At 42.6% G+C, this 16103-nt stretch overlaps 1 protein-coding gene across 8 annotated transcripts in view; it reads right to left on the reverse strand.

The window, feature by feature from the left end:
* Positions 1–16103, reverse strand: part of CATSPERE (catsper channel auxiliary subunit epsilon) — a 147614-nt gene that overhangs the window by 15653 nt on the left and 115858 nt on the right. For all 8 annotated transcript variants that reach the window (XM_035280412.3, XM_035280413.3, XM_035280410.3 and 5 more), the window contains 3 exons: positions 12568–12667; positions 8288–8374; positions 2033–2187 (listed from right to left, as the gene is read on the reverse strand). In XM_035280412.3, coding sequence (XP_035136303.1) covers positions 2033–2187; positions 8288–8374; positions 12568–12667 — 342 coding nt within the window. The remainder of the gene's footprint in view (positions 1–2032; positions 2188–8287; positions 8375–12567; positions 12668–16103) is intronic.

Raw genomic sequence — 16103 nt, forward strand, 5'->3', positions numbered from 1 at the left:
GACTCCATTTTACGTATGTCTTGACTTAGGTCAAGTTAATTAATAATTTTATTCACATTCCCCACTTGCTTACCTATTTTATGAATACTTGATCTACCAAATTCTGAGAAAGATATATTAAAGTCTCCTAATAAAACTGCGTTTTTGTCACATTCTTACCCTGTTTCTAATAGTCTTAGTCTCATGTATTGTCTGGCTTTTTGCTGGCTATATAAAATTCATGAATACTTTATCTTCCTCATGGATTATACCTCGAGTCACTATAAAATGTCACTTTCTTAGTCCCATTTAAAGTCCCCTATTGTCGGTGTACCTGCAGGCAGCCTCTTACCTTCAAACTTTCTAGATGGGAATTGGCATAATACTTGTTCCCCCATCCCCAAACCAGGAGAGCCATGTTAGTGTCCTTGAGTGGTTTTCCGAAGCCCCCTCTTCTTTTCTTTTCTCCAGGGGTAGGAAGGTAAAATGCACAGCATTCAGAAAACTCTCTTGGAAGAAATCCTCACTATTAGCCTTTCTTATAAACTCCCAGCCTTCTTTCTAAGCTGCCTTTGAATAGCTCAGAGGCTAATAGGAGAAATAACCAGTTTCGAGACATCCTCTTTTCAAATCCTGCATTGTTAATCATGATTCTGAAACCTGTTTGGGACCTGTTAGTGATGGACACCTTTAAATACCCTCTTTTACCGCATTTTTAAAAATTATTTTTTTCTTCATTTTTCTTTTATTTGAAGAACTCACTGCTCTGCCCCTTTTCTCATCCCCACTAATTCCTTAACAGCGGGTATCTCCCAAAGCTCTTCCATTCTTTATTTAGAATCAGTCAGCTAACTTATGTATGCTCCTGGAATCACCACAGAAGATACATCTGTATTGTTAACTTTTTATCATCAGCTCTTCCCTCCCACTCCAGGCCCAAAGTAGAATTCTTAACTGTATATAGAATATCTTCACTTAGCTATCTCATTGTCCCCTCAAATTCAAAGTCAGAACTCTTATCTCAATACCTCACCCAAAGAAAAACCACCCCATGACCTACTGTGCTCAAAGAAAATACCATTATTTTAATCACCTGGTCTAGAAAACATGAAACTCTATCGTTTCCTTCTGTATTTGCCGCATGAGATTGAAGTAATCTCTTGTCATTAGACTCTTTTCTTCTTTCCATTCTTACGGCCGCTAGGCCCTCCTTGTTAACTCACCCTTCTCCTTTATCCATGGAGTAGTTTATTTTTCTTCTATGCCATTCTTTGTGCTATTCTCAGGCTGATTTCCCTGAGAACTATGCTTCCATCACACCCCTTCCCTAGTGAAGACACTAACGAAAGTCTCTAGGACATGGGCCGAAACTTTTCTGAAACGTTATGCCTTGCCTTAAGTGTGTCTCCCTCCTTTGTTTTTTGCTTCCTCACTCAGGGCACTTTCTGCCTTCCTTTGCGCCGCCACAAGCCATAAACGATATGCTAACATTTTGCTAACATTTAGCTCCATTCCGTTATTAGTGTGATTTCTTTCACGGGAAGTCTCTGTTCCCGTCTTCTGGCAATGTATGTTCTGTGTTCTCCAGAAAGTTTTCTTTTACTGCTCAAAATAGTATCAATCCTTCCCACGTCCGAATTACCATTGTGCCTGTCAATAATGCAAATAATTACATTTGAAAAGTATCTCCCGTATCTTGCTTGGATTTAACTTTTCTTGGCTTTTATGTGTACTGCTGCCCCCACTCCTCCTTCTCCAGGCAGCTTAATCCTAAGTACCTTGAAGGACGAGGCTGCTTATATTTGGATCTTTCATGGCAGCTGAACACAGGAAAGTCCTCAGAATGTAATTGTAAATTGATTAATTTAATTGACACTTAAAATATTCTACCTGCATAGAATGTTTCATGTGATCGCTATAAAATGAAAGAGCAAATATGTAAATAACAAGAATAACAATGATTGACTGCATAGTAGGCGTCAAGTTAAATACATACAAATTCCATTTTGGAGAAACAATGCTAAAACTATGACAATAACACATATATATTCACCTATAGTTTGGATCCAGGATCTTCACCCGAAATACATACATTCCAGAATGGCCCATGGGCCAAAATATATGGTTCCTATTAGAACTGTTGATAATCTCGTATGGTTGATTTAAGTCTGGTTTTCCAATGCCATAAGAAAAACAGTGTTTGTAGTTCTGAACACGAAACAAAGACAAAAATCTTAAGGTCATTTTATGACTTTGATAAGCAAAATTATAGTCTCATTTATCTAGAAAAATTATATAGAGATGTAATGGCTTTTCCCTTCTATTTTACCATTGCACTGCTCCATAGCACTTTAAGAGCTCTACTGGGTTAAAATTTAATAAAAAATGAAGCTTAGTGAAAGCAAATGTTGTATTTATAAACAATTAAATTAGAGTGTTGAGAATATGTAAGCATATTATTTTCCTAAATCAACAAAATACAAAATCCTCCAAAGATGCTTAACTGGGGATAGGAACAATTTTGATCATAAGGTACAGAAACCACAGTCAAGATGGTAAACCCCTGGGTTTTTATCTTCCCCTCGGATGTTCATTTATCCCCATTACCATTACTGTGTGTTCCTACAGGTCTCAAGATACAAAATGTCTCTTGCCTGCCTTTTTGAAAACACAGATGAAACAAGCCTGTATTTTAAAAAGTTAGTTTGTTAAAACAAACAAAATGAAAGAAAATCATTGTTAAAACTTGCAGATATCTGATCCTATTATGACATGGCATTGCTTTTGGGTTCTTAGATCCTATATGTTTTCACACCCTACTTAAAGGACTTTTCTCCACCATTCTTGATCTCTGAAAGCTTCTCATCTGAACGAAACAAGAAACCTTGTAGGGCAATTACTTCGGATGTATCTGAGCTTTTGTCTATCAACATCCTTCAAGGTTGCTATGGTTTGAATGCATCCCTCAAAGTTCATGTGCTGGAAACTTGGTCCCAAAAGTTGAGATGGGAAGTGAGGTCTAATGGGTCCCATTAGGTGTTTGGATCACAGGGGCACTACTTTCATGAATGAGTTAATGCCATTATCATGGAGTGGGTTCCTTATAAAAGGATGAGGTCAGTCCCTCTTGCTTGCCCTCCCACTCGCCCTTACCCTCTTTCCCCTTTTGCCTTCTGCCATCTGATGATGCAGCAGGAAGGCCCTCACCAGGTGCCAACCCTCGATCTTGGGACTTCCCACCATCCAGAATTATGAACCAGTAAATTTCTGCTTATTATAGATTACCCAGCCTCTGGCATTCTGTTATAGCAGCACAAAATGCACTGAGACAATGGTATTTTTCTTTTCTCCACATATCTTGAAGTATTTCTTTTTCATGAACAACTTCCCAGTCAATAGAGCTTTGCGATCAATCAGCTCTTGCAAAGTCTCAAAGAGACTTGCTCATGGCAGCTCCATGGACAAAAATGTCATCATGACTAGATGGTGATAATTGTGAGTTCTAGAGGGAAGCTTATTGCTGGGCCTATATCTTCAGTCTGACACACAGTAGTCAAGGTATATTTGTTGAATTAATGTGTTTTTTGTTTGGTTTTGTTTTTAGGGAGGGGGTCTCACTCTGTCACCCAGGCTGGAGTTCAGTGGCATGATCATAGCTCACTGAAGCTTCCCCCTCTTAGGCTCAAGCCATCTTCCTGCCTCAGCCTCCAAAGAGGCTGGGACTACAGGAATGTGCCACCATGCCCGGCTAAGTTTCACTTTTTTGTTTTGAGGCAGAGTCGCTCTGTTGCCAGGCTGCAGTGCAGTGGTGCGATCCCGGCTCACTGCAGCTTCCACCTTTTGGAATCAAGCAATTCTCCTGCCTCAGCCTCACAAGTCGCTGGGACTACAGGTGTGCACCACCATGCCCAGCTGATTTTTATATTGTTAGTAGAGATGGGATTTCATCATGTTGGCCAGGATGGTCTCGATCTTTTGACCTCATGATCTGCCTGCTTCGGCCTCCCAAAGAGCTGGGATTATATGGGATTATAGGTGAGCCACTGCACCTCGGCTTTTTTTTTTTTTTGAGATGGGGTCTCACTATGTTGCCCAGATTTATTTCAAACTCCTGGACTTAAGCAATCCTCCCACCTCAGCCTCCGAAAGTGCTGGTATGAGCCATGACACCTGGCCTGAAGTTTTTGCAAGCTGTTTTATTCAGATGCGTCTTAAATTCTGATTGTGCCTGCTGTTTCCTGGCTATCATGGAATGTGAGGATACAGACATCTCCCACATACTATTACTTCCATTCCAATAATCAGTTACAGTCATGTGCTGCATAGCAATGTTTTGGTCACTGATAGAACACACATACAATAGTGGTCCCATAAGATTACAACAGAGCTGAAAAATTCCTGTTGCACAAATACTTCCCATTTCCTTACATTATTTGGTATAGTAACATGCCGTCCATGCTCGCAGCCTAGGAGCAATAGGCCATATCATATAGCCCAGTTATATAGCAGGCTATACCATCTACCTTTGTGGAAGTACACTCCATGATGTACCCAAAGCACCTCTCAGAACATGTTCCCACTGTTAGGGGATGCATGACTGTACTCTCCATTCATTCTAGAAGATGAAACGTCTGTAGCTAATTTAACAGTATAACTTTAATTAAAGGATTCCAGTATCACCTTTTCCTGAGAGCAATGTTTGTGGATATTTGTCTTTTTTTTTTTTTTGTCTGCCCAGAGACCATTGTCATTTTTAATAGAACTCTGGTTCCTCTTGGAAATCATGAGAGTGAGGGTAATTCCAAGTCCCCACCTTTCTTTTTTTTTTTTTTTAATTTTTTATTGGATTTTAGGTTTTGGGGTACATGAGCAGAGCATGTAAGATAGTTGCGTAGGAACACACATGGCAGTGTGCTTTTCTTTCCTTCTCCCCTTCACCCACATTTGGCATTTCTCCCCAGGCTATCCCGCCCCACCTCCCCCTCCCACTGGCCCTCCCCTTTTCCCCCCAATTACTAAAGGGGAGTGTTTAGTACTCCCCTTTCTGTGTCCATGTGTTCTCATTTTTCATCACCCACCTATGAGTGAGAATATGCGGTCACAAAAACAAGCAAGGGGGAAAGGATTCCCTGTTTAACAAATGGTGTTGGGAAAACTGGCTAGCCATGTGCAGAAAGCACAAAGTGGACCCCTTCCTGACACCTTACACTAAAATTAACTCCAGATGGATTAAAGACTTAAACATAAGACCTGGCACCATAAAAACCCTAGAAGGAAATCTAGGCAAAACTATCCAGGACATAGGAGTAGGCAAGGACTTTATGAACAAAACACCAAAAGCATTGGCAACAAAAGCCAAAATAGACAAATGGGACCTAATGAAACTCCACAGCTTCTGCACGGCAAAAGAAACAGTCACTAGAGTGGATCGGCAACCAACAGAATGGGAAAAAATTTTCGCAGTTTACCCACCTTTCATTCCAAAAGCTGACAGGCACAGATTCTTTTGCTCCCTACCCCAGGACGTAGCTGGGGTGGTGGTAGGGTAGCTCTACCAACCCAAGTTATTCTCCTAGGAATGTGAATGAATAATGAGGAATGCAGCAATGAGAGCAATGTTTAGCGGTCGTTGGTCAGAGTGGCAGTGCTCCAGCCAGGCTGAAGGAGAATGGTTTGAGTAATAAAATTTTAAGCTAAAATGTGTTCCAGATAAAAATGTAACATGTTACATAACTGAGTTAGGAGTAACATGTAGGCCATCAAGATGAGGAGGAGTTTTACATGCATATATTACATAGTAAAAATGAAAATAAAAAATGATTTTCAAAATAAGAAAGAAGATTAGGAGGAGAAGGTGGCCAAAGTAGGTGGATCACCTGAAGTCAGGAGTTGGAGACCAGCCTGACCAACACGGTGAAACCCCGTCTCTACTAATAATACAAAATTAGCTGGGTGAGGCAGCGGGTGCCTGTAATCCTAGCTACTTGGGAGGCTGAGGCAGGAGAATCGCTTGAACCCAGGAGGCGGAGGTTGCAGTGAGCCGGGATCGCCCCACTGGACTCCAGTCTGGGCAACAAGAGCGAAACTCCGTCACAAAACAAAATGAAACAAAACAAAAAAACAACTCCCCTAGCCTCATGCATGATACTCAATTTTCAGCCAAGGACTTCTCAGTCTAGTATCTTCAGCCACGTCAAGAAACTCAAATCCAATTCTGTATCATGTGGATGTAGACAACCACTCAGTATCCATGTTCTCCCTTTCCTTCTCAATCTCCAACCTTAACAGGAGAACCTGTGAAAATGCCACTTTAGCTTATGAGCCCTTCAGTTTTTTCCCTATGAATTTACGGTCCCCAGGGCTACTTCCCTGATGGTTAAAAAATGTAGGTGTCATTCATTCTTGTAGAATCAGAAGGACTATGCAGCAATCAGTGTAGCTCCAAGAACTGAAAGGCTTTCTATTTCATTTTAGGTGCATGTTTCAGGAAGAAAGCTGCCCTGATTGCCATGTTAAGACACAGTGTAATAATGACACCCTTCAGTGAGAGCAGCCTTATTCATGAGGGCAGACCTAGTCTTTGCGGGTTCCTGTTTTCTATTACATTCAGACTTCAGACTGAATCCACCCTTTTAGTGGTGAGCTTTGTTTCCCATGCAGTAGAATCAAACATTTAGGGCTTGGCGTGGGCACTCCAGAGTCTTTCTAGACTGTATGCTACTATTTCAATTGTTCTTAAATGTAGTCCCCAGATCAGCGGTATCAGTAGCATTGAGGTGCAAATTTTTTGGCCCCCATCCAAGATCTGCTGAATTAGAAACTCTGGGAGTGGGACCCAGCAATCTATTTTAACAAGGTCTCTTGGTGGTTTTGATGTATGCTGAAGCTTGAGAACCACTGTACCATATCATACCGATTGAAGCATCTTGGAATATTTAGGTACCTTTTGTAAGATTTGGGGATATCATCCTCACCTGTCATTTACACCTAATCCTAACTCCAGACCTTCAACAAAAAGTCAGGAGGGTAAGTTTTGTTTTAACTAATTTAATTCCTTATGATTTTAATGTTTTAATTTTTTTTTTGAGACAAGGTCTCACTGTGTCACCCCTGCTGGAATGCAAAGGCGTGATCATGGCTCACTGCAACCTCAACCACCTGGGCTCAAGTGCTCCTCCCACCTCAGCTTCCTGAGTAGATAGGACTCCCGGCATGCACCACCTTGCCCAGCTAACTTTTTGTTTTGTAATTTTTGTAGAGATAGGTGCCTTACCATGTTGCCCAGGCTGGTCTTGAACTCCTGGGCTTAAGCAATCCATCTGCTCTGGCCTCCCAAAGTGCCGGGATTACAGGCGTGAACCACCATGCCTGGCCCCCTTATGATTTTTAAATACTAGAAAATCACTCTTTATAATAGGTATATCATGTATAATTAATTCATTTGGTCCACAAATATTCATTGAGCACCTACAATAGATTAGATGCAGAGAATAAAACAAAATTTCCTTTCCCCATGGAGCTTACATTCTAGTAAGGGAGCTAGATAATAAATAAGATTTCAAAAGCAGGCTATGTAATGTGTTGTATAGTTATAAATGCTAATGACATTAAATAAAGTAGAGGAGGGAGGCTGGGCGCGGTGGCTCATGCCTGTAATCCCAGCACTTTGGGAGGCTGAGGCAGGTGAATCACTTGAGGTCAGGAGTTTGAAACCAGCCTTGCCAACATGGTGAAACCCCTGTCTCACTAAAAATACAAAAATTAGCTGGAGGGGGTGGCACACGCCTGTAGTCCCAGCTACTCGGGAGGCTGAGGCAGGAGAATTGCTTGAACGTGGGAGGCGGAGGTTGCAGTGAGCTGAGATTGTGCCATTGCACTCTGTCTCAAAAAGAAAAGAAAGGAAATAGGGGAGAGATGGGCTTTCATGAAAGTGATGGTTAATTTTTCCATATGGTGCCAGGGAAATCCTCACTGATGACCTGATTTTTCAGTAAAAACCTGAAGAAGTCAGGGAGCTAGGGAGTCTTTACAAAGACTCGCTCTTGATGTTGTTACCTGTTTAACAGAGTTTTAATAATCTGAAAACACGCATTTACAGCAGTGACAATTAAAATACAATCAACAAAAGACCAAACAGAAACTAAGAGGAAACATTAAAAAAATACTATGATACAATTCAATATTAAAACAGGATTTGATTTACCAAAACAAATTTAAATCCAAAGTATTTCTATCAAGTTTTTGCTAGTAGCAAATTGACAGATTAGTTATTCAAAACCAACAGTTTGCAAGGAAATGTTTCTCTTACCTCAGGTCCCCAGACTTCTTCCAACGGGAGGTGCTTGTTAAGTTCAATCATTGACTTCCATGTCTGTGCCGTTTGTAAACAACCGCTCTGTCAAAATAGTGCATATATATGTGGGTAGGTACAAGTATTCATATCAACTTATTCCTAAATATGTAATGTTTTATGCTATTGAACATTTTGTATTTTTAAAACTTTCATTATTTAAATGTTTGCTGGTATACAGAGGAATAATTGACAACTGATTTTTGTATGTTGATCTTGTGTCTAGAGAATTGGTTTTAAGACAGTCTCACTCTGTTGTGGAGGCTGCAATGCTGTGATGATCACAGCTCACTGCAGCCTCGAGCTCCTGGGCTCAAGTGATCCTCCTGTCTCAATCTCTCGAGTATCTGGGACTACAGACATGTGCCAGCATGCTTGACTAATTTTTACTTTTTGTAGAGATGGAGACTTGCCATGTTGCCAAGGCTGGCCTCGAACTCCTGGCCTCAAGCCACCTTCCTGCCTCAGCCTCCCAAAGTGTTGGGATTATAGACATGAGCCACCGTGTCTGGCTGAGAAAATTTCTTAAACTCACTTAGTAATTCTAATTGTTTCATGTGAACAGTTGTGTCATCTGTGAATATGACAGTTTTATGTTTTTCTTGCCCATCCTTATGCCTTTTGTTTTTATTATTTTTTTCTTTATTATGCAGATCTTCAGGAATCATGTTGTATAGAAGTGGTGATGACACCTGAGTTCAGGAGTTTGAGACCAGCCTGGCCAACACAGTGAAAATGGTCTCTACTAAAAATAGAAAAATTATCTGGGTGTGGTGTCATGTGCCTGCAATCCCAGCTACTTGGGAGGCTGAGGCAGGAGAATCACATGAACCTGGGATGCAGAGGTTGCAGTGAGCTGAGATCACGCCACTGCACTCCAACCTGGGCAGAGGGGAGACTCCATCTCAAAAAAAAAAAAAAAAAGAAGTGGTGGTAACAGCCACCCTTGTTCTGCTCCTGACTTCAAAGTGAAAGTATTCAAATTTTTACCATTAAATATAATATTTGCTATACTTTTTTGTATCTATATTTCATTAGGTGAAAGATGTTTCTATTTATTCATAATTTTCCAAGATATATTCATTTATTTATTTGTTCAGAGATGGAGTCTTGCTCTGTTGCCCAGGCTGGAGTGCAGTGGCACGATCTTGGCTCACTGCAACCTCCACCTCCTGGGTTCAAGCGATTCTTTTGCCTCAGCCTCCCGAGTAGCTGAGACTACAGGGGTGTGCTACCACACCCAGCTAATTTTTGTATTTTTAGTAGAGACGGGGTTTCACCATGTTGGCCAGGCTGGTCTCAGAATCACCTCAAGTGATTGCCTGCCTTGGCCTCCCAAAGTGCTATAATTTATTTTCTGGAAGTGATCAGCTCCAAGATAGGAACTGAGCAACAGATACAGGCGTGGATAAAGCAGAAAGATGGGTGTTTAAAGTTGCCCTAAGAGCAAGCAGAAGCAATACTGGGGAAATGAACTACAGAGAAATAGATATTGGCAGAATGGTGGTGGATAACTGAACCGCGGAGCTCAAGCTGGAAGGGAAGGGAAGGGAAGAAAGCTGAGCGTGAGTGAGAAGGAGAAAGCAGAAGGTTCAGTACAGCAGACGTCCAGGTTGTATGAAAGTAGGAGACTGGAGTAGTGTGAGTAACAGTGAGAGCTACAAAATTGGGGTTGAGGTCAGAGGATGCACTGTTTGAACTGAAATGCAATTTTTTTTTTTTTGGAGACAGGATCTTGCCCTGTCACCCAGGATGGAGTATAGTGACATGATCGCAGCTCATTGCAGCCTTGACCTCCTGGGTTCAAGCGATCCTCCCATCTCAGCCTCCTGAGTAGCTGGGACTACAGGTGTGTATCACCATGCCTGGCTAAGTAAAATTTGTGTGTGTGTGGAGATGAGGTTCCACTGTGTTGCCCAGGCTGGTCTAGAACTCCTAGGCTTAAGCGATCTTCCCACTTCAACCTCCCAAAGTGCTGAGATTATAGGTGTGAGCCACCAGCTCCAGTCCTTAAATGCAGTTTTAATGGGGGCAGCTATATTAGTCGAGATGGTCTCTATGGGCTGCAATAATAAATCCCAACTCTCAGGGGATTTACAGAATACGAGTTTAATTCTTGATCACATATAGTCCAATGCAGATGCCCCTGGTTAGATGGTTCTGATGGTGCCTCTCCTCTCTCCTCAAAGCAGTAAATTAGGAACCAAGGCTTTTGATGCCTAGCGGCTCCTGGCACTCCAGCTCTCATCAACTCCAGCCTTCCTTGTTGCTATAACACTGATGAGAGGTACGATGGAAAGTGTGGAGGTTCCCGTGATTCCTTCTTAAGCATTTCATCTGGAAGTGACACATATGGCTTCTGTCACATTCCAGCCATGAGAACCAGTCATATGGCCCCTCCTATGCTTTATCTTTCTGCTAAAAGAAAGACAGCAGGCCCCATCTTCTGTTTTCTCCATGCCTGTATCAGAGTTGTTCAATTCCTTTCTTGGAGCTGATCACTTCCAGAAAACCCGTTATTGCACTTTGGCAGGCTGAGGGAGGCAATCACCTGGGGTTGCTCTGAGATGCAAATGGGTCTGGGAAATGTAGTCCCTTTTTAGAAAGCTCCCCAGCAATGACCCTATGGGATGGATGGCAGAATTCAGGGAGTCAACTCTGATTGTTTTCAGGGCAGGAAGAAAAGATCCAGTTCTGAGTATAAGGTATCAGTAGGTAGGGATGGCATAGATGTCGACGGAATGCAGGAGCCTCAGATAAATGGAGCTTTACTTAGAGCGAAGAGATAATGACTTGGAAATAATACTATATCTCTTGGTGGACTTTTGGCTAAGATCAAGTGCAGGAATGATACTATGGATGAGGGAGAACATCAACCCCAAATCTCACCCTTACGTATATGGGGTGAGAGAAAGCATACTCTTGCTGTGATAGAACGGTAGGGAAGGGGTTATCCTCTGAGGCACTTTTACTGAAGAAGAATCTAGAGCATTTAACCTTGAGGTATAATGGAAAGGTTTGCGAAGGAAGAGTGTGACAGGAGTCTGGACAAAGGGGGAAGATGGATATAACAGTATAGGGATGAGACTATGCAGAGGAAGTAGACCAGGAGAACTGACATATTGGGTGCTGAACAAGCATAGGTGGAATGTGTGGTGGGATGGATGTATTTGGTTACATAATTGAAAGACAATTGCTGGGTGCGGCGGCTCACACCTGTAATCCCAGCACTTTGGGAGGCTGAGGTGGGTGGATCACTTGAGGTCAAGATTTCAAGACAAGCCTGGTCAACATGGTGAAACCCCATCTCTACTAAAAAAGGCGTGGTGGAGCATGCCTGTAGTCCCAGCTACTTGGGAGGCTGAGGAAGGAGAATCACTGAACACGGGAGGCAAAGGTTGCAGTGAGCTGAGATTGCGCCGCTGCACTCCAGCCTGGGCAACAGAGCAAGACGAGAGAGAGAGAGAGAGAGAGAGAGAGAGAATTCTTGCAATACTCTGAGGGTGGCAGGTGGAACTCAGTCCTCTTGACAGCCATCTAGATGGGTTATACTTCTCGATAATTAAGGTGGTAGATAAGAACATTACTTTGGAAAGAGCCATTCCTGGTTTTTTTTTTGAGAGTGAAATCTGTGGGGGAAGTTAGAAATCAGTGCTGGGAATTTGTAGAGAGGCTCCATCATGACAGGAGGTCCTCGGGGCAGAAAGGGCCACACAGGGAGGGGACATGTGTGGATTGGGAGTGGTAAGGCCACTCTGTGGCCCACAGAGGGAAAGGGTAGAATAAGGGAGATTCAAGGAGGCCAAGATCAGGAGGGTGCAGGGACACTGAAGCCGAAGTCAGTGGGCTCAAATGATGCGGAGAAGACTCCGCGAGATGCAGCCTGGACTGTCCGCCCGACTCGGTGCAAAAGTGACACATGTCCGAAAGCCAAAGCAGACCCAGAAATAATCGAACAACGAATACAGTTTGGAGAGAAAAGAAGACGCATATAGTTGCATCGTCCTACCTCAAATGTTATTTTATTTTTTCTGACCCCTTTATGTCTGTCTTATGTGACGACATCCTCTTTTTTCCATAAATGAATTTTAGTAGCCATAGAATTTAATTTAGAGGTGATTTTTTTCTACCCACTGCTGCCTTTTCCCATGTTCCTTAGATCGCTTATATAAACGTTTAAAACAGAAAGACACTGTGTAGTCGCAGCTACATTCCGGTCCGGTCCGGAAACGCCGTACCTGCGCCATGGTATTGTTAAAGCTGTAGTCGGCCCTGCCGTGTATTTCCCACACTATGAAATTTGCTTCCATGTCTTTAACGTAGCCGTTAGCGTCAAATCTGAAAGAAACAGCAAACAGAAGGATACTGGTTTAACATGAAATCCAGTGGTTAAGCGTTCCGGCTTCTGAGTCAGATGCGCTTAGCTTTAAATCCTGTCCTTATCACTTTATAGCTTTGTGACTCTGCGGGAGTTATTTAAACTCTTAATCCAGCGCCCTAGACCGCTTGGCCACGCTACCTACTGGCTAAAACTCTTCAAGTCTCGATTTAAAAAAATTTTTTTTTTTGCTGTAAAATAATAACAGTACCTACTGTATAGGTGTCTCTTGACAGCTGGATGAAATACACAGATGTTATTTCATTCAGCTCTCAAAATAAAACCTGATAGTAATGAAGGAGAAATGTTTTACTTTTTGACCAGTTGGAACTCTGAGTTCTCTTCCTTGGACAGGGGCCATCCCTTGATCAGGTGAGGGTAGCTTAGGCACTGCTGCCTTGGGTGTTAGCAGGGAGAAAGACAGAAGGGTGTGATGGATGGAGAAGGGGCAGAGCACGATGCCCTGGCGTCCTTTAGCTCATATAGTCAGTGGCTGCCTATTATGTACTAGATATACTAGAGAATGAAACCACAGAATGACTATGATGGCAACGGAGAAGCTGCAGAGCCCCCTGGGAGGAGGAACCAGCTAGAAGGTGTGGCTGAGTCTGGAAGGATCAGATGCGTCCGTAAGCCGAGGCAGGGCTGAGAGGTGGATGCAGCCTGTGAGCTCCCTGGATCTATAGTCACGCCTCGCCCATGCTCAGAGGATGGATGACGACCTCTGCCAGCAGCAGGCAGGAGAGTCCGAGATGGACTGGGTGTCGCTGCCTGGACGCTGAGACTGGAGACACAGGCCCCATTGGGCTCCTTTACCTCAAACAGTGCATTTTCAAAAGGGCTGTGCTGTTTCATATTAATATATATTTTTTCCTGCTACCATGGGAACACAGAGGCTTGAAATCAGAGCTAAAAGTTCAGTTAGTGATGAAGTTGCGCCTTTGTATACCAGAACTTGCGACTGTAAGAATGGTTACGTGTTTTCCTTCTCTGTCAGTTACTCGCATATTTATGAATGAAATTGGGTAGAATTTCACTTAGGACCTTAGCGTCAGGCACCTGCTTGGAGGCCGCTGGCTCTGGGACTGTTGCCCCACCTTCTGATAAAACTTGCTTCTCTCACAGCTCTGTGTCTATGCACAGAAAATAGCAGCTCCTGGACAGTGGCCCCTAGTCACCGCCCACATCTCTGCTTCTATTGGAGGTGTACCTGGCCTTCTAGGGCTGCTACAACTTGCTACCATCTAACCCTTGTTATTAAAAGCATATATTGTCTCATTCTCACAAACTGGGGACAAACATTTTAAATGTCAAAAGCTGGTACCTGGGAGGTTATGTTCTGTCCATCCTATTTAGTTTTGAGAAATCATAAGGAAATGAACTCACAAGGTTGGTTCTCAAACAGACGCGTGACTAGCTAGGGAACGGAGAGTGGGTGTTTGGCTTCTTTTCTGACGGGGAGGAAGGCCACAGAGAATTGTAAAACTCGAATGAGAGCTCTGGGACCGTTTCGCTACAGACAAATGCACACGTGTGTAGGCATACATGCGTTTTTGCATAGTTTCAGAGATTTGGGTCAGGCTTAGCAAAGCTCTAATTCTAGCAGCTTTGGAAAGAGCAGGATGTTTGCATCTTCCAAAAGTCATCAGACTCTCAAATTATTATTATTTATACGTATTTTAGAGATGGAGTCTTGCCCTGTTGCAGAAGCTGGAGTGCAGTGGCACAATCATAGCTCACTATAACTCTTGGGTTCAAGGCGTCCTCCTAACTTTGGGACGATGGGTGTGCGCCACCACACCCAGTACATTTTACATTTTTTGGTAGAGATGGGAAGTCTCACCATGTTGCCCAGGGTCATCCTGAGCTCCTGACCTCAAACCGTCCTCCCGCCTCTGCTTCCCAAAGCACTGAGCTACAGTGCCATCTAGTGGCAATAAGTATAAATTACATGACCTATAATTTCTGGGTTTGTAAACATCTTTTATAATGTTTTATTTATACCATTGAAAATTTTTGAAACAATACTTGTCTACGTAAGCATGACTTATTTTCATTAATGTTTTTCAATGTAGGGTATAATACTAATGAAGCCTAAGAAATTCAGAAATGTTTCTAGTTGGCAACTCTTCCCTGCAATTTGTAACTTTCCCATGATGGCAGCTCTATTTTGGGAACTGGGAAAGAGACCTCTCTGTGGACCTGCAAACCTGTTAGACAAATCCTTGTGGCTATCCTGTTGTATTAGCCAGGACTTTAATTTTCTGTATTCGGATGCCATAACTTCTTGGGCCTTGACTCTGGGGGGTCTGCAGAAGGTTTGCCTACGAATTCACGTAGGTTACAACTTTCTTTGTGGCTGACCTCGGCATTAAGCAGAGTTTTCTAGTCCCTCCCTCTCTATCTTTCTCTCTCTTTTTGGACTAGGTAGCTCTTAATATATCCTGAATTCATCAAAGAACCTCTTGGCCTCACAGAGCTTTAACCTGGCTTCTAATTTCTAGTTCCATTATCCTGAGCCAATACTCCTAAACCGATACACAGGCTGAAGAGCGTTGCTCTAACTTCAGTTCCCTCTTCACTTCTGGAGAGTGTGCCTTCTTTCTTTCAAGCTTAGTTATGCACAAAATATTTATGTCATGTTTCATCCAGGATCGCATGTCTATCATGGGTAGGGAGTGACTCAACTTAGCTCAGTCTGCTATATTACTATAATCAAAATGACTAATGTTTAACCTTCCTTTCTTCATCTTCAAACTGTAAACAAGCTCATATATCTTTCCTCTTTAAGAAAATCCACATCACATTTTGTGTTTTTCTCTATAGGTAAATTCCTGTCCTGAGGGATCTGTGGGGATTGCTCCCGTGTGAGGCCCCTAGGAAATGGGCCTCGCCATATGTTGAGCTTGAGCCCAGACACAGATCCCTGGCTGGGGGAGTCGAGCTGAGGGAAAGCAGGAACTGAGAGAGGAACTATATGTTATTCAAAATAATTAACAGACATTACTTTATGGATATGAGGACTTGGGAGGCATTGTGTCCACTTTCAGCTCCTTATGGTTTATTGCTTGATTGTGTTCATTTTGGACCCTTGTTACCTTCATTGTAAAATATTAACTTAAGTATTTACACTTGGTAACTTACCGTAACTTACTGGGTGTAACTGTAACTTACTTACCATAGCTTACAGGGCATAGCTGTAACTTACTTACCATAGCTTACAGGGCATGACTATAACTTACTTACCTTGACCTATTGGGCGTAACCTACTTACTGGGCGTAACTCGTTTACTGTAACTTAAGTACATTGATCTGGCGTAAACAACTTTGACTTCAGAAAGGTATATAATGAAATGTATTGCAAAAATAAAATTGCTGCTTGGACATAGCCTAAGC

Source organism: Callithrix jacchus, chromosome 19 (assembly GCF_049354715.1).
Source record: "Callithrix jacchus isolate 240 chromosome 19, calJac240_pri, whole genome shotgun sequence".
Classification (NCBI taxonomy): Eukaryota; Metazoa; Chordata; class Mammalia; order Primates; family Cebidae; genus Callithrix; species Callithrix jacchus.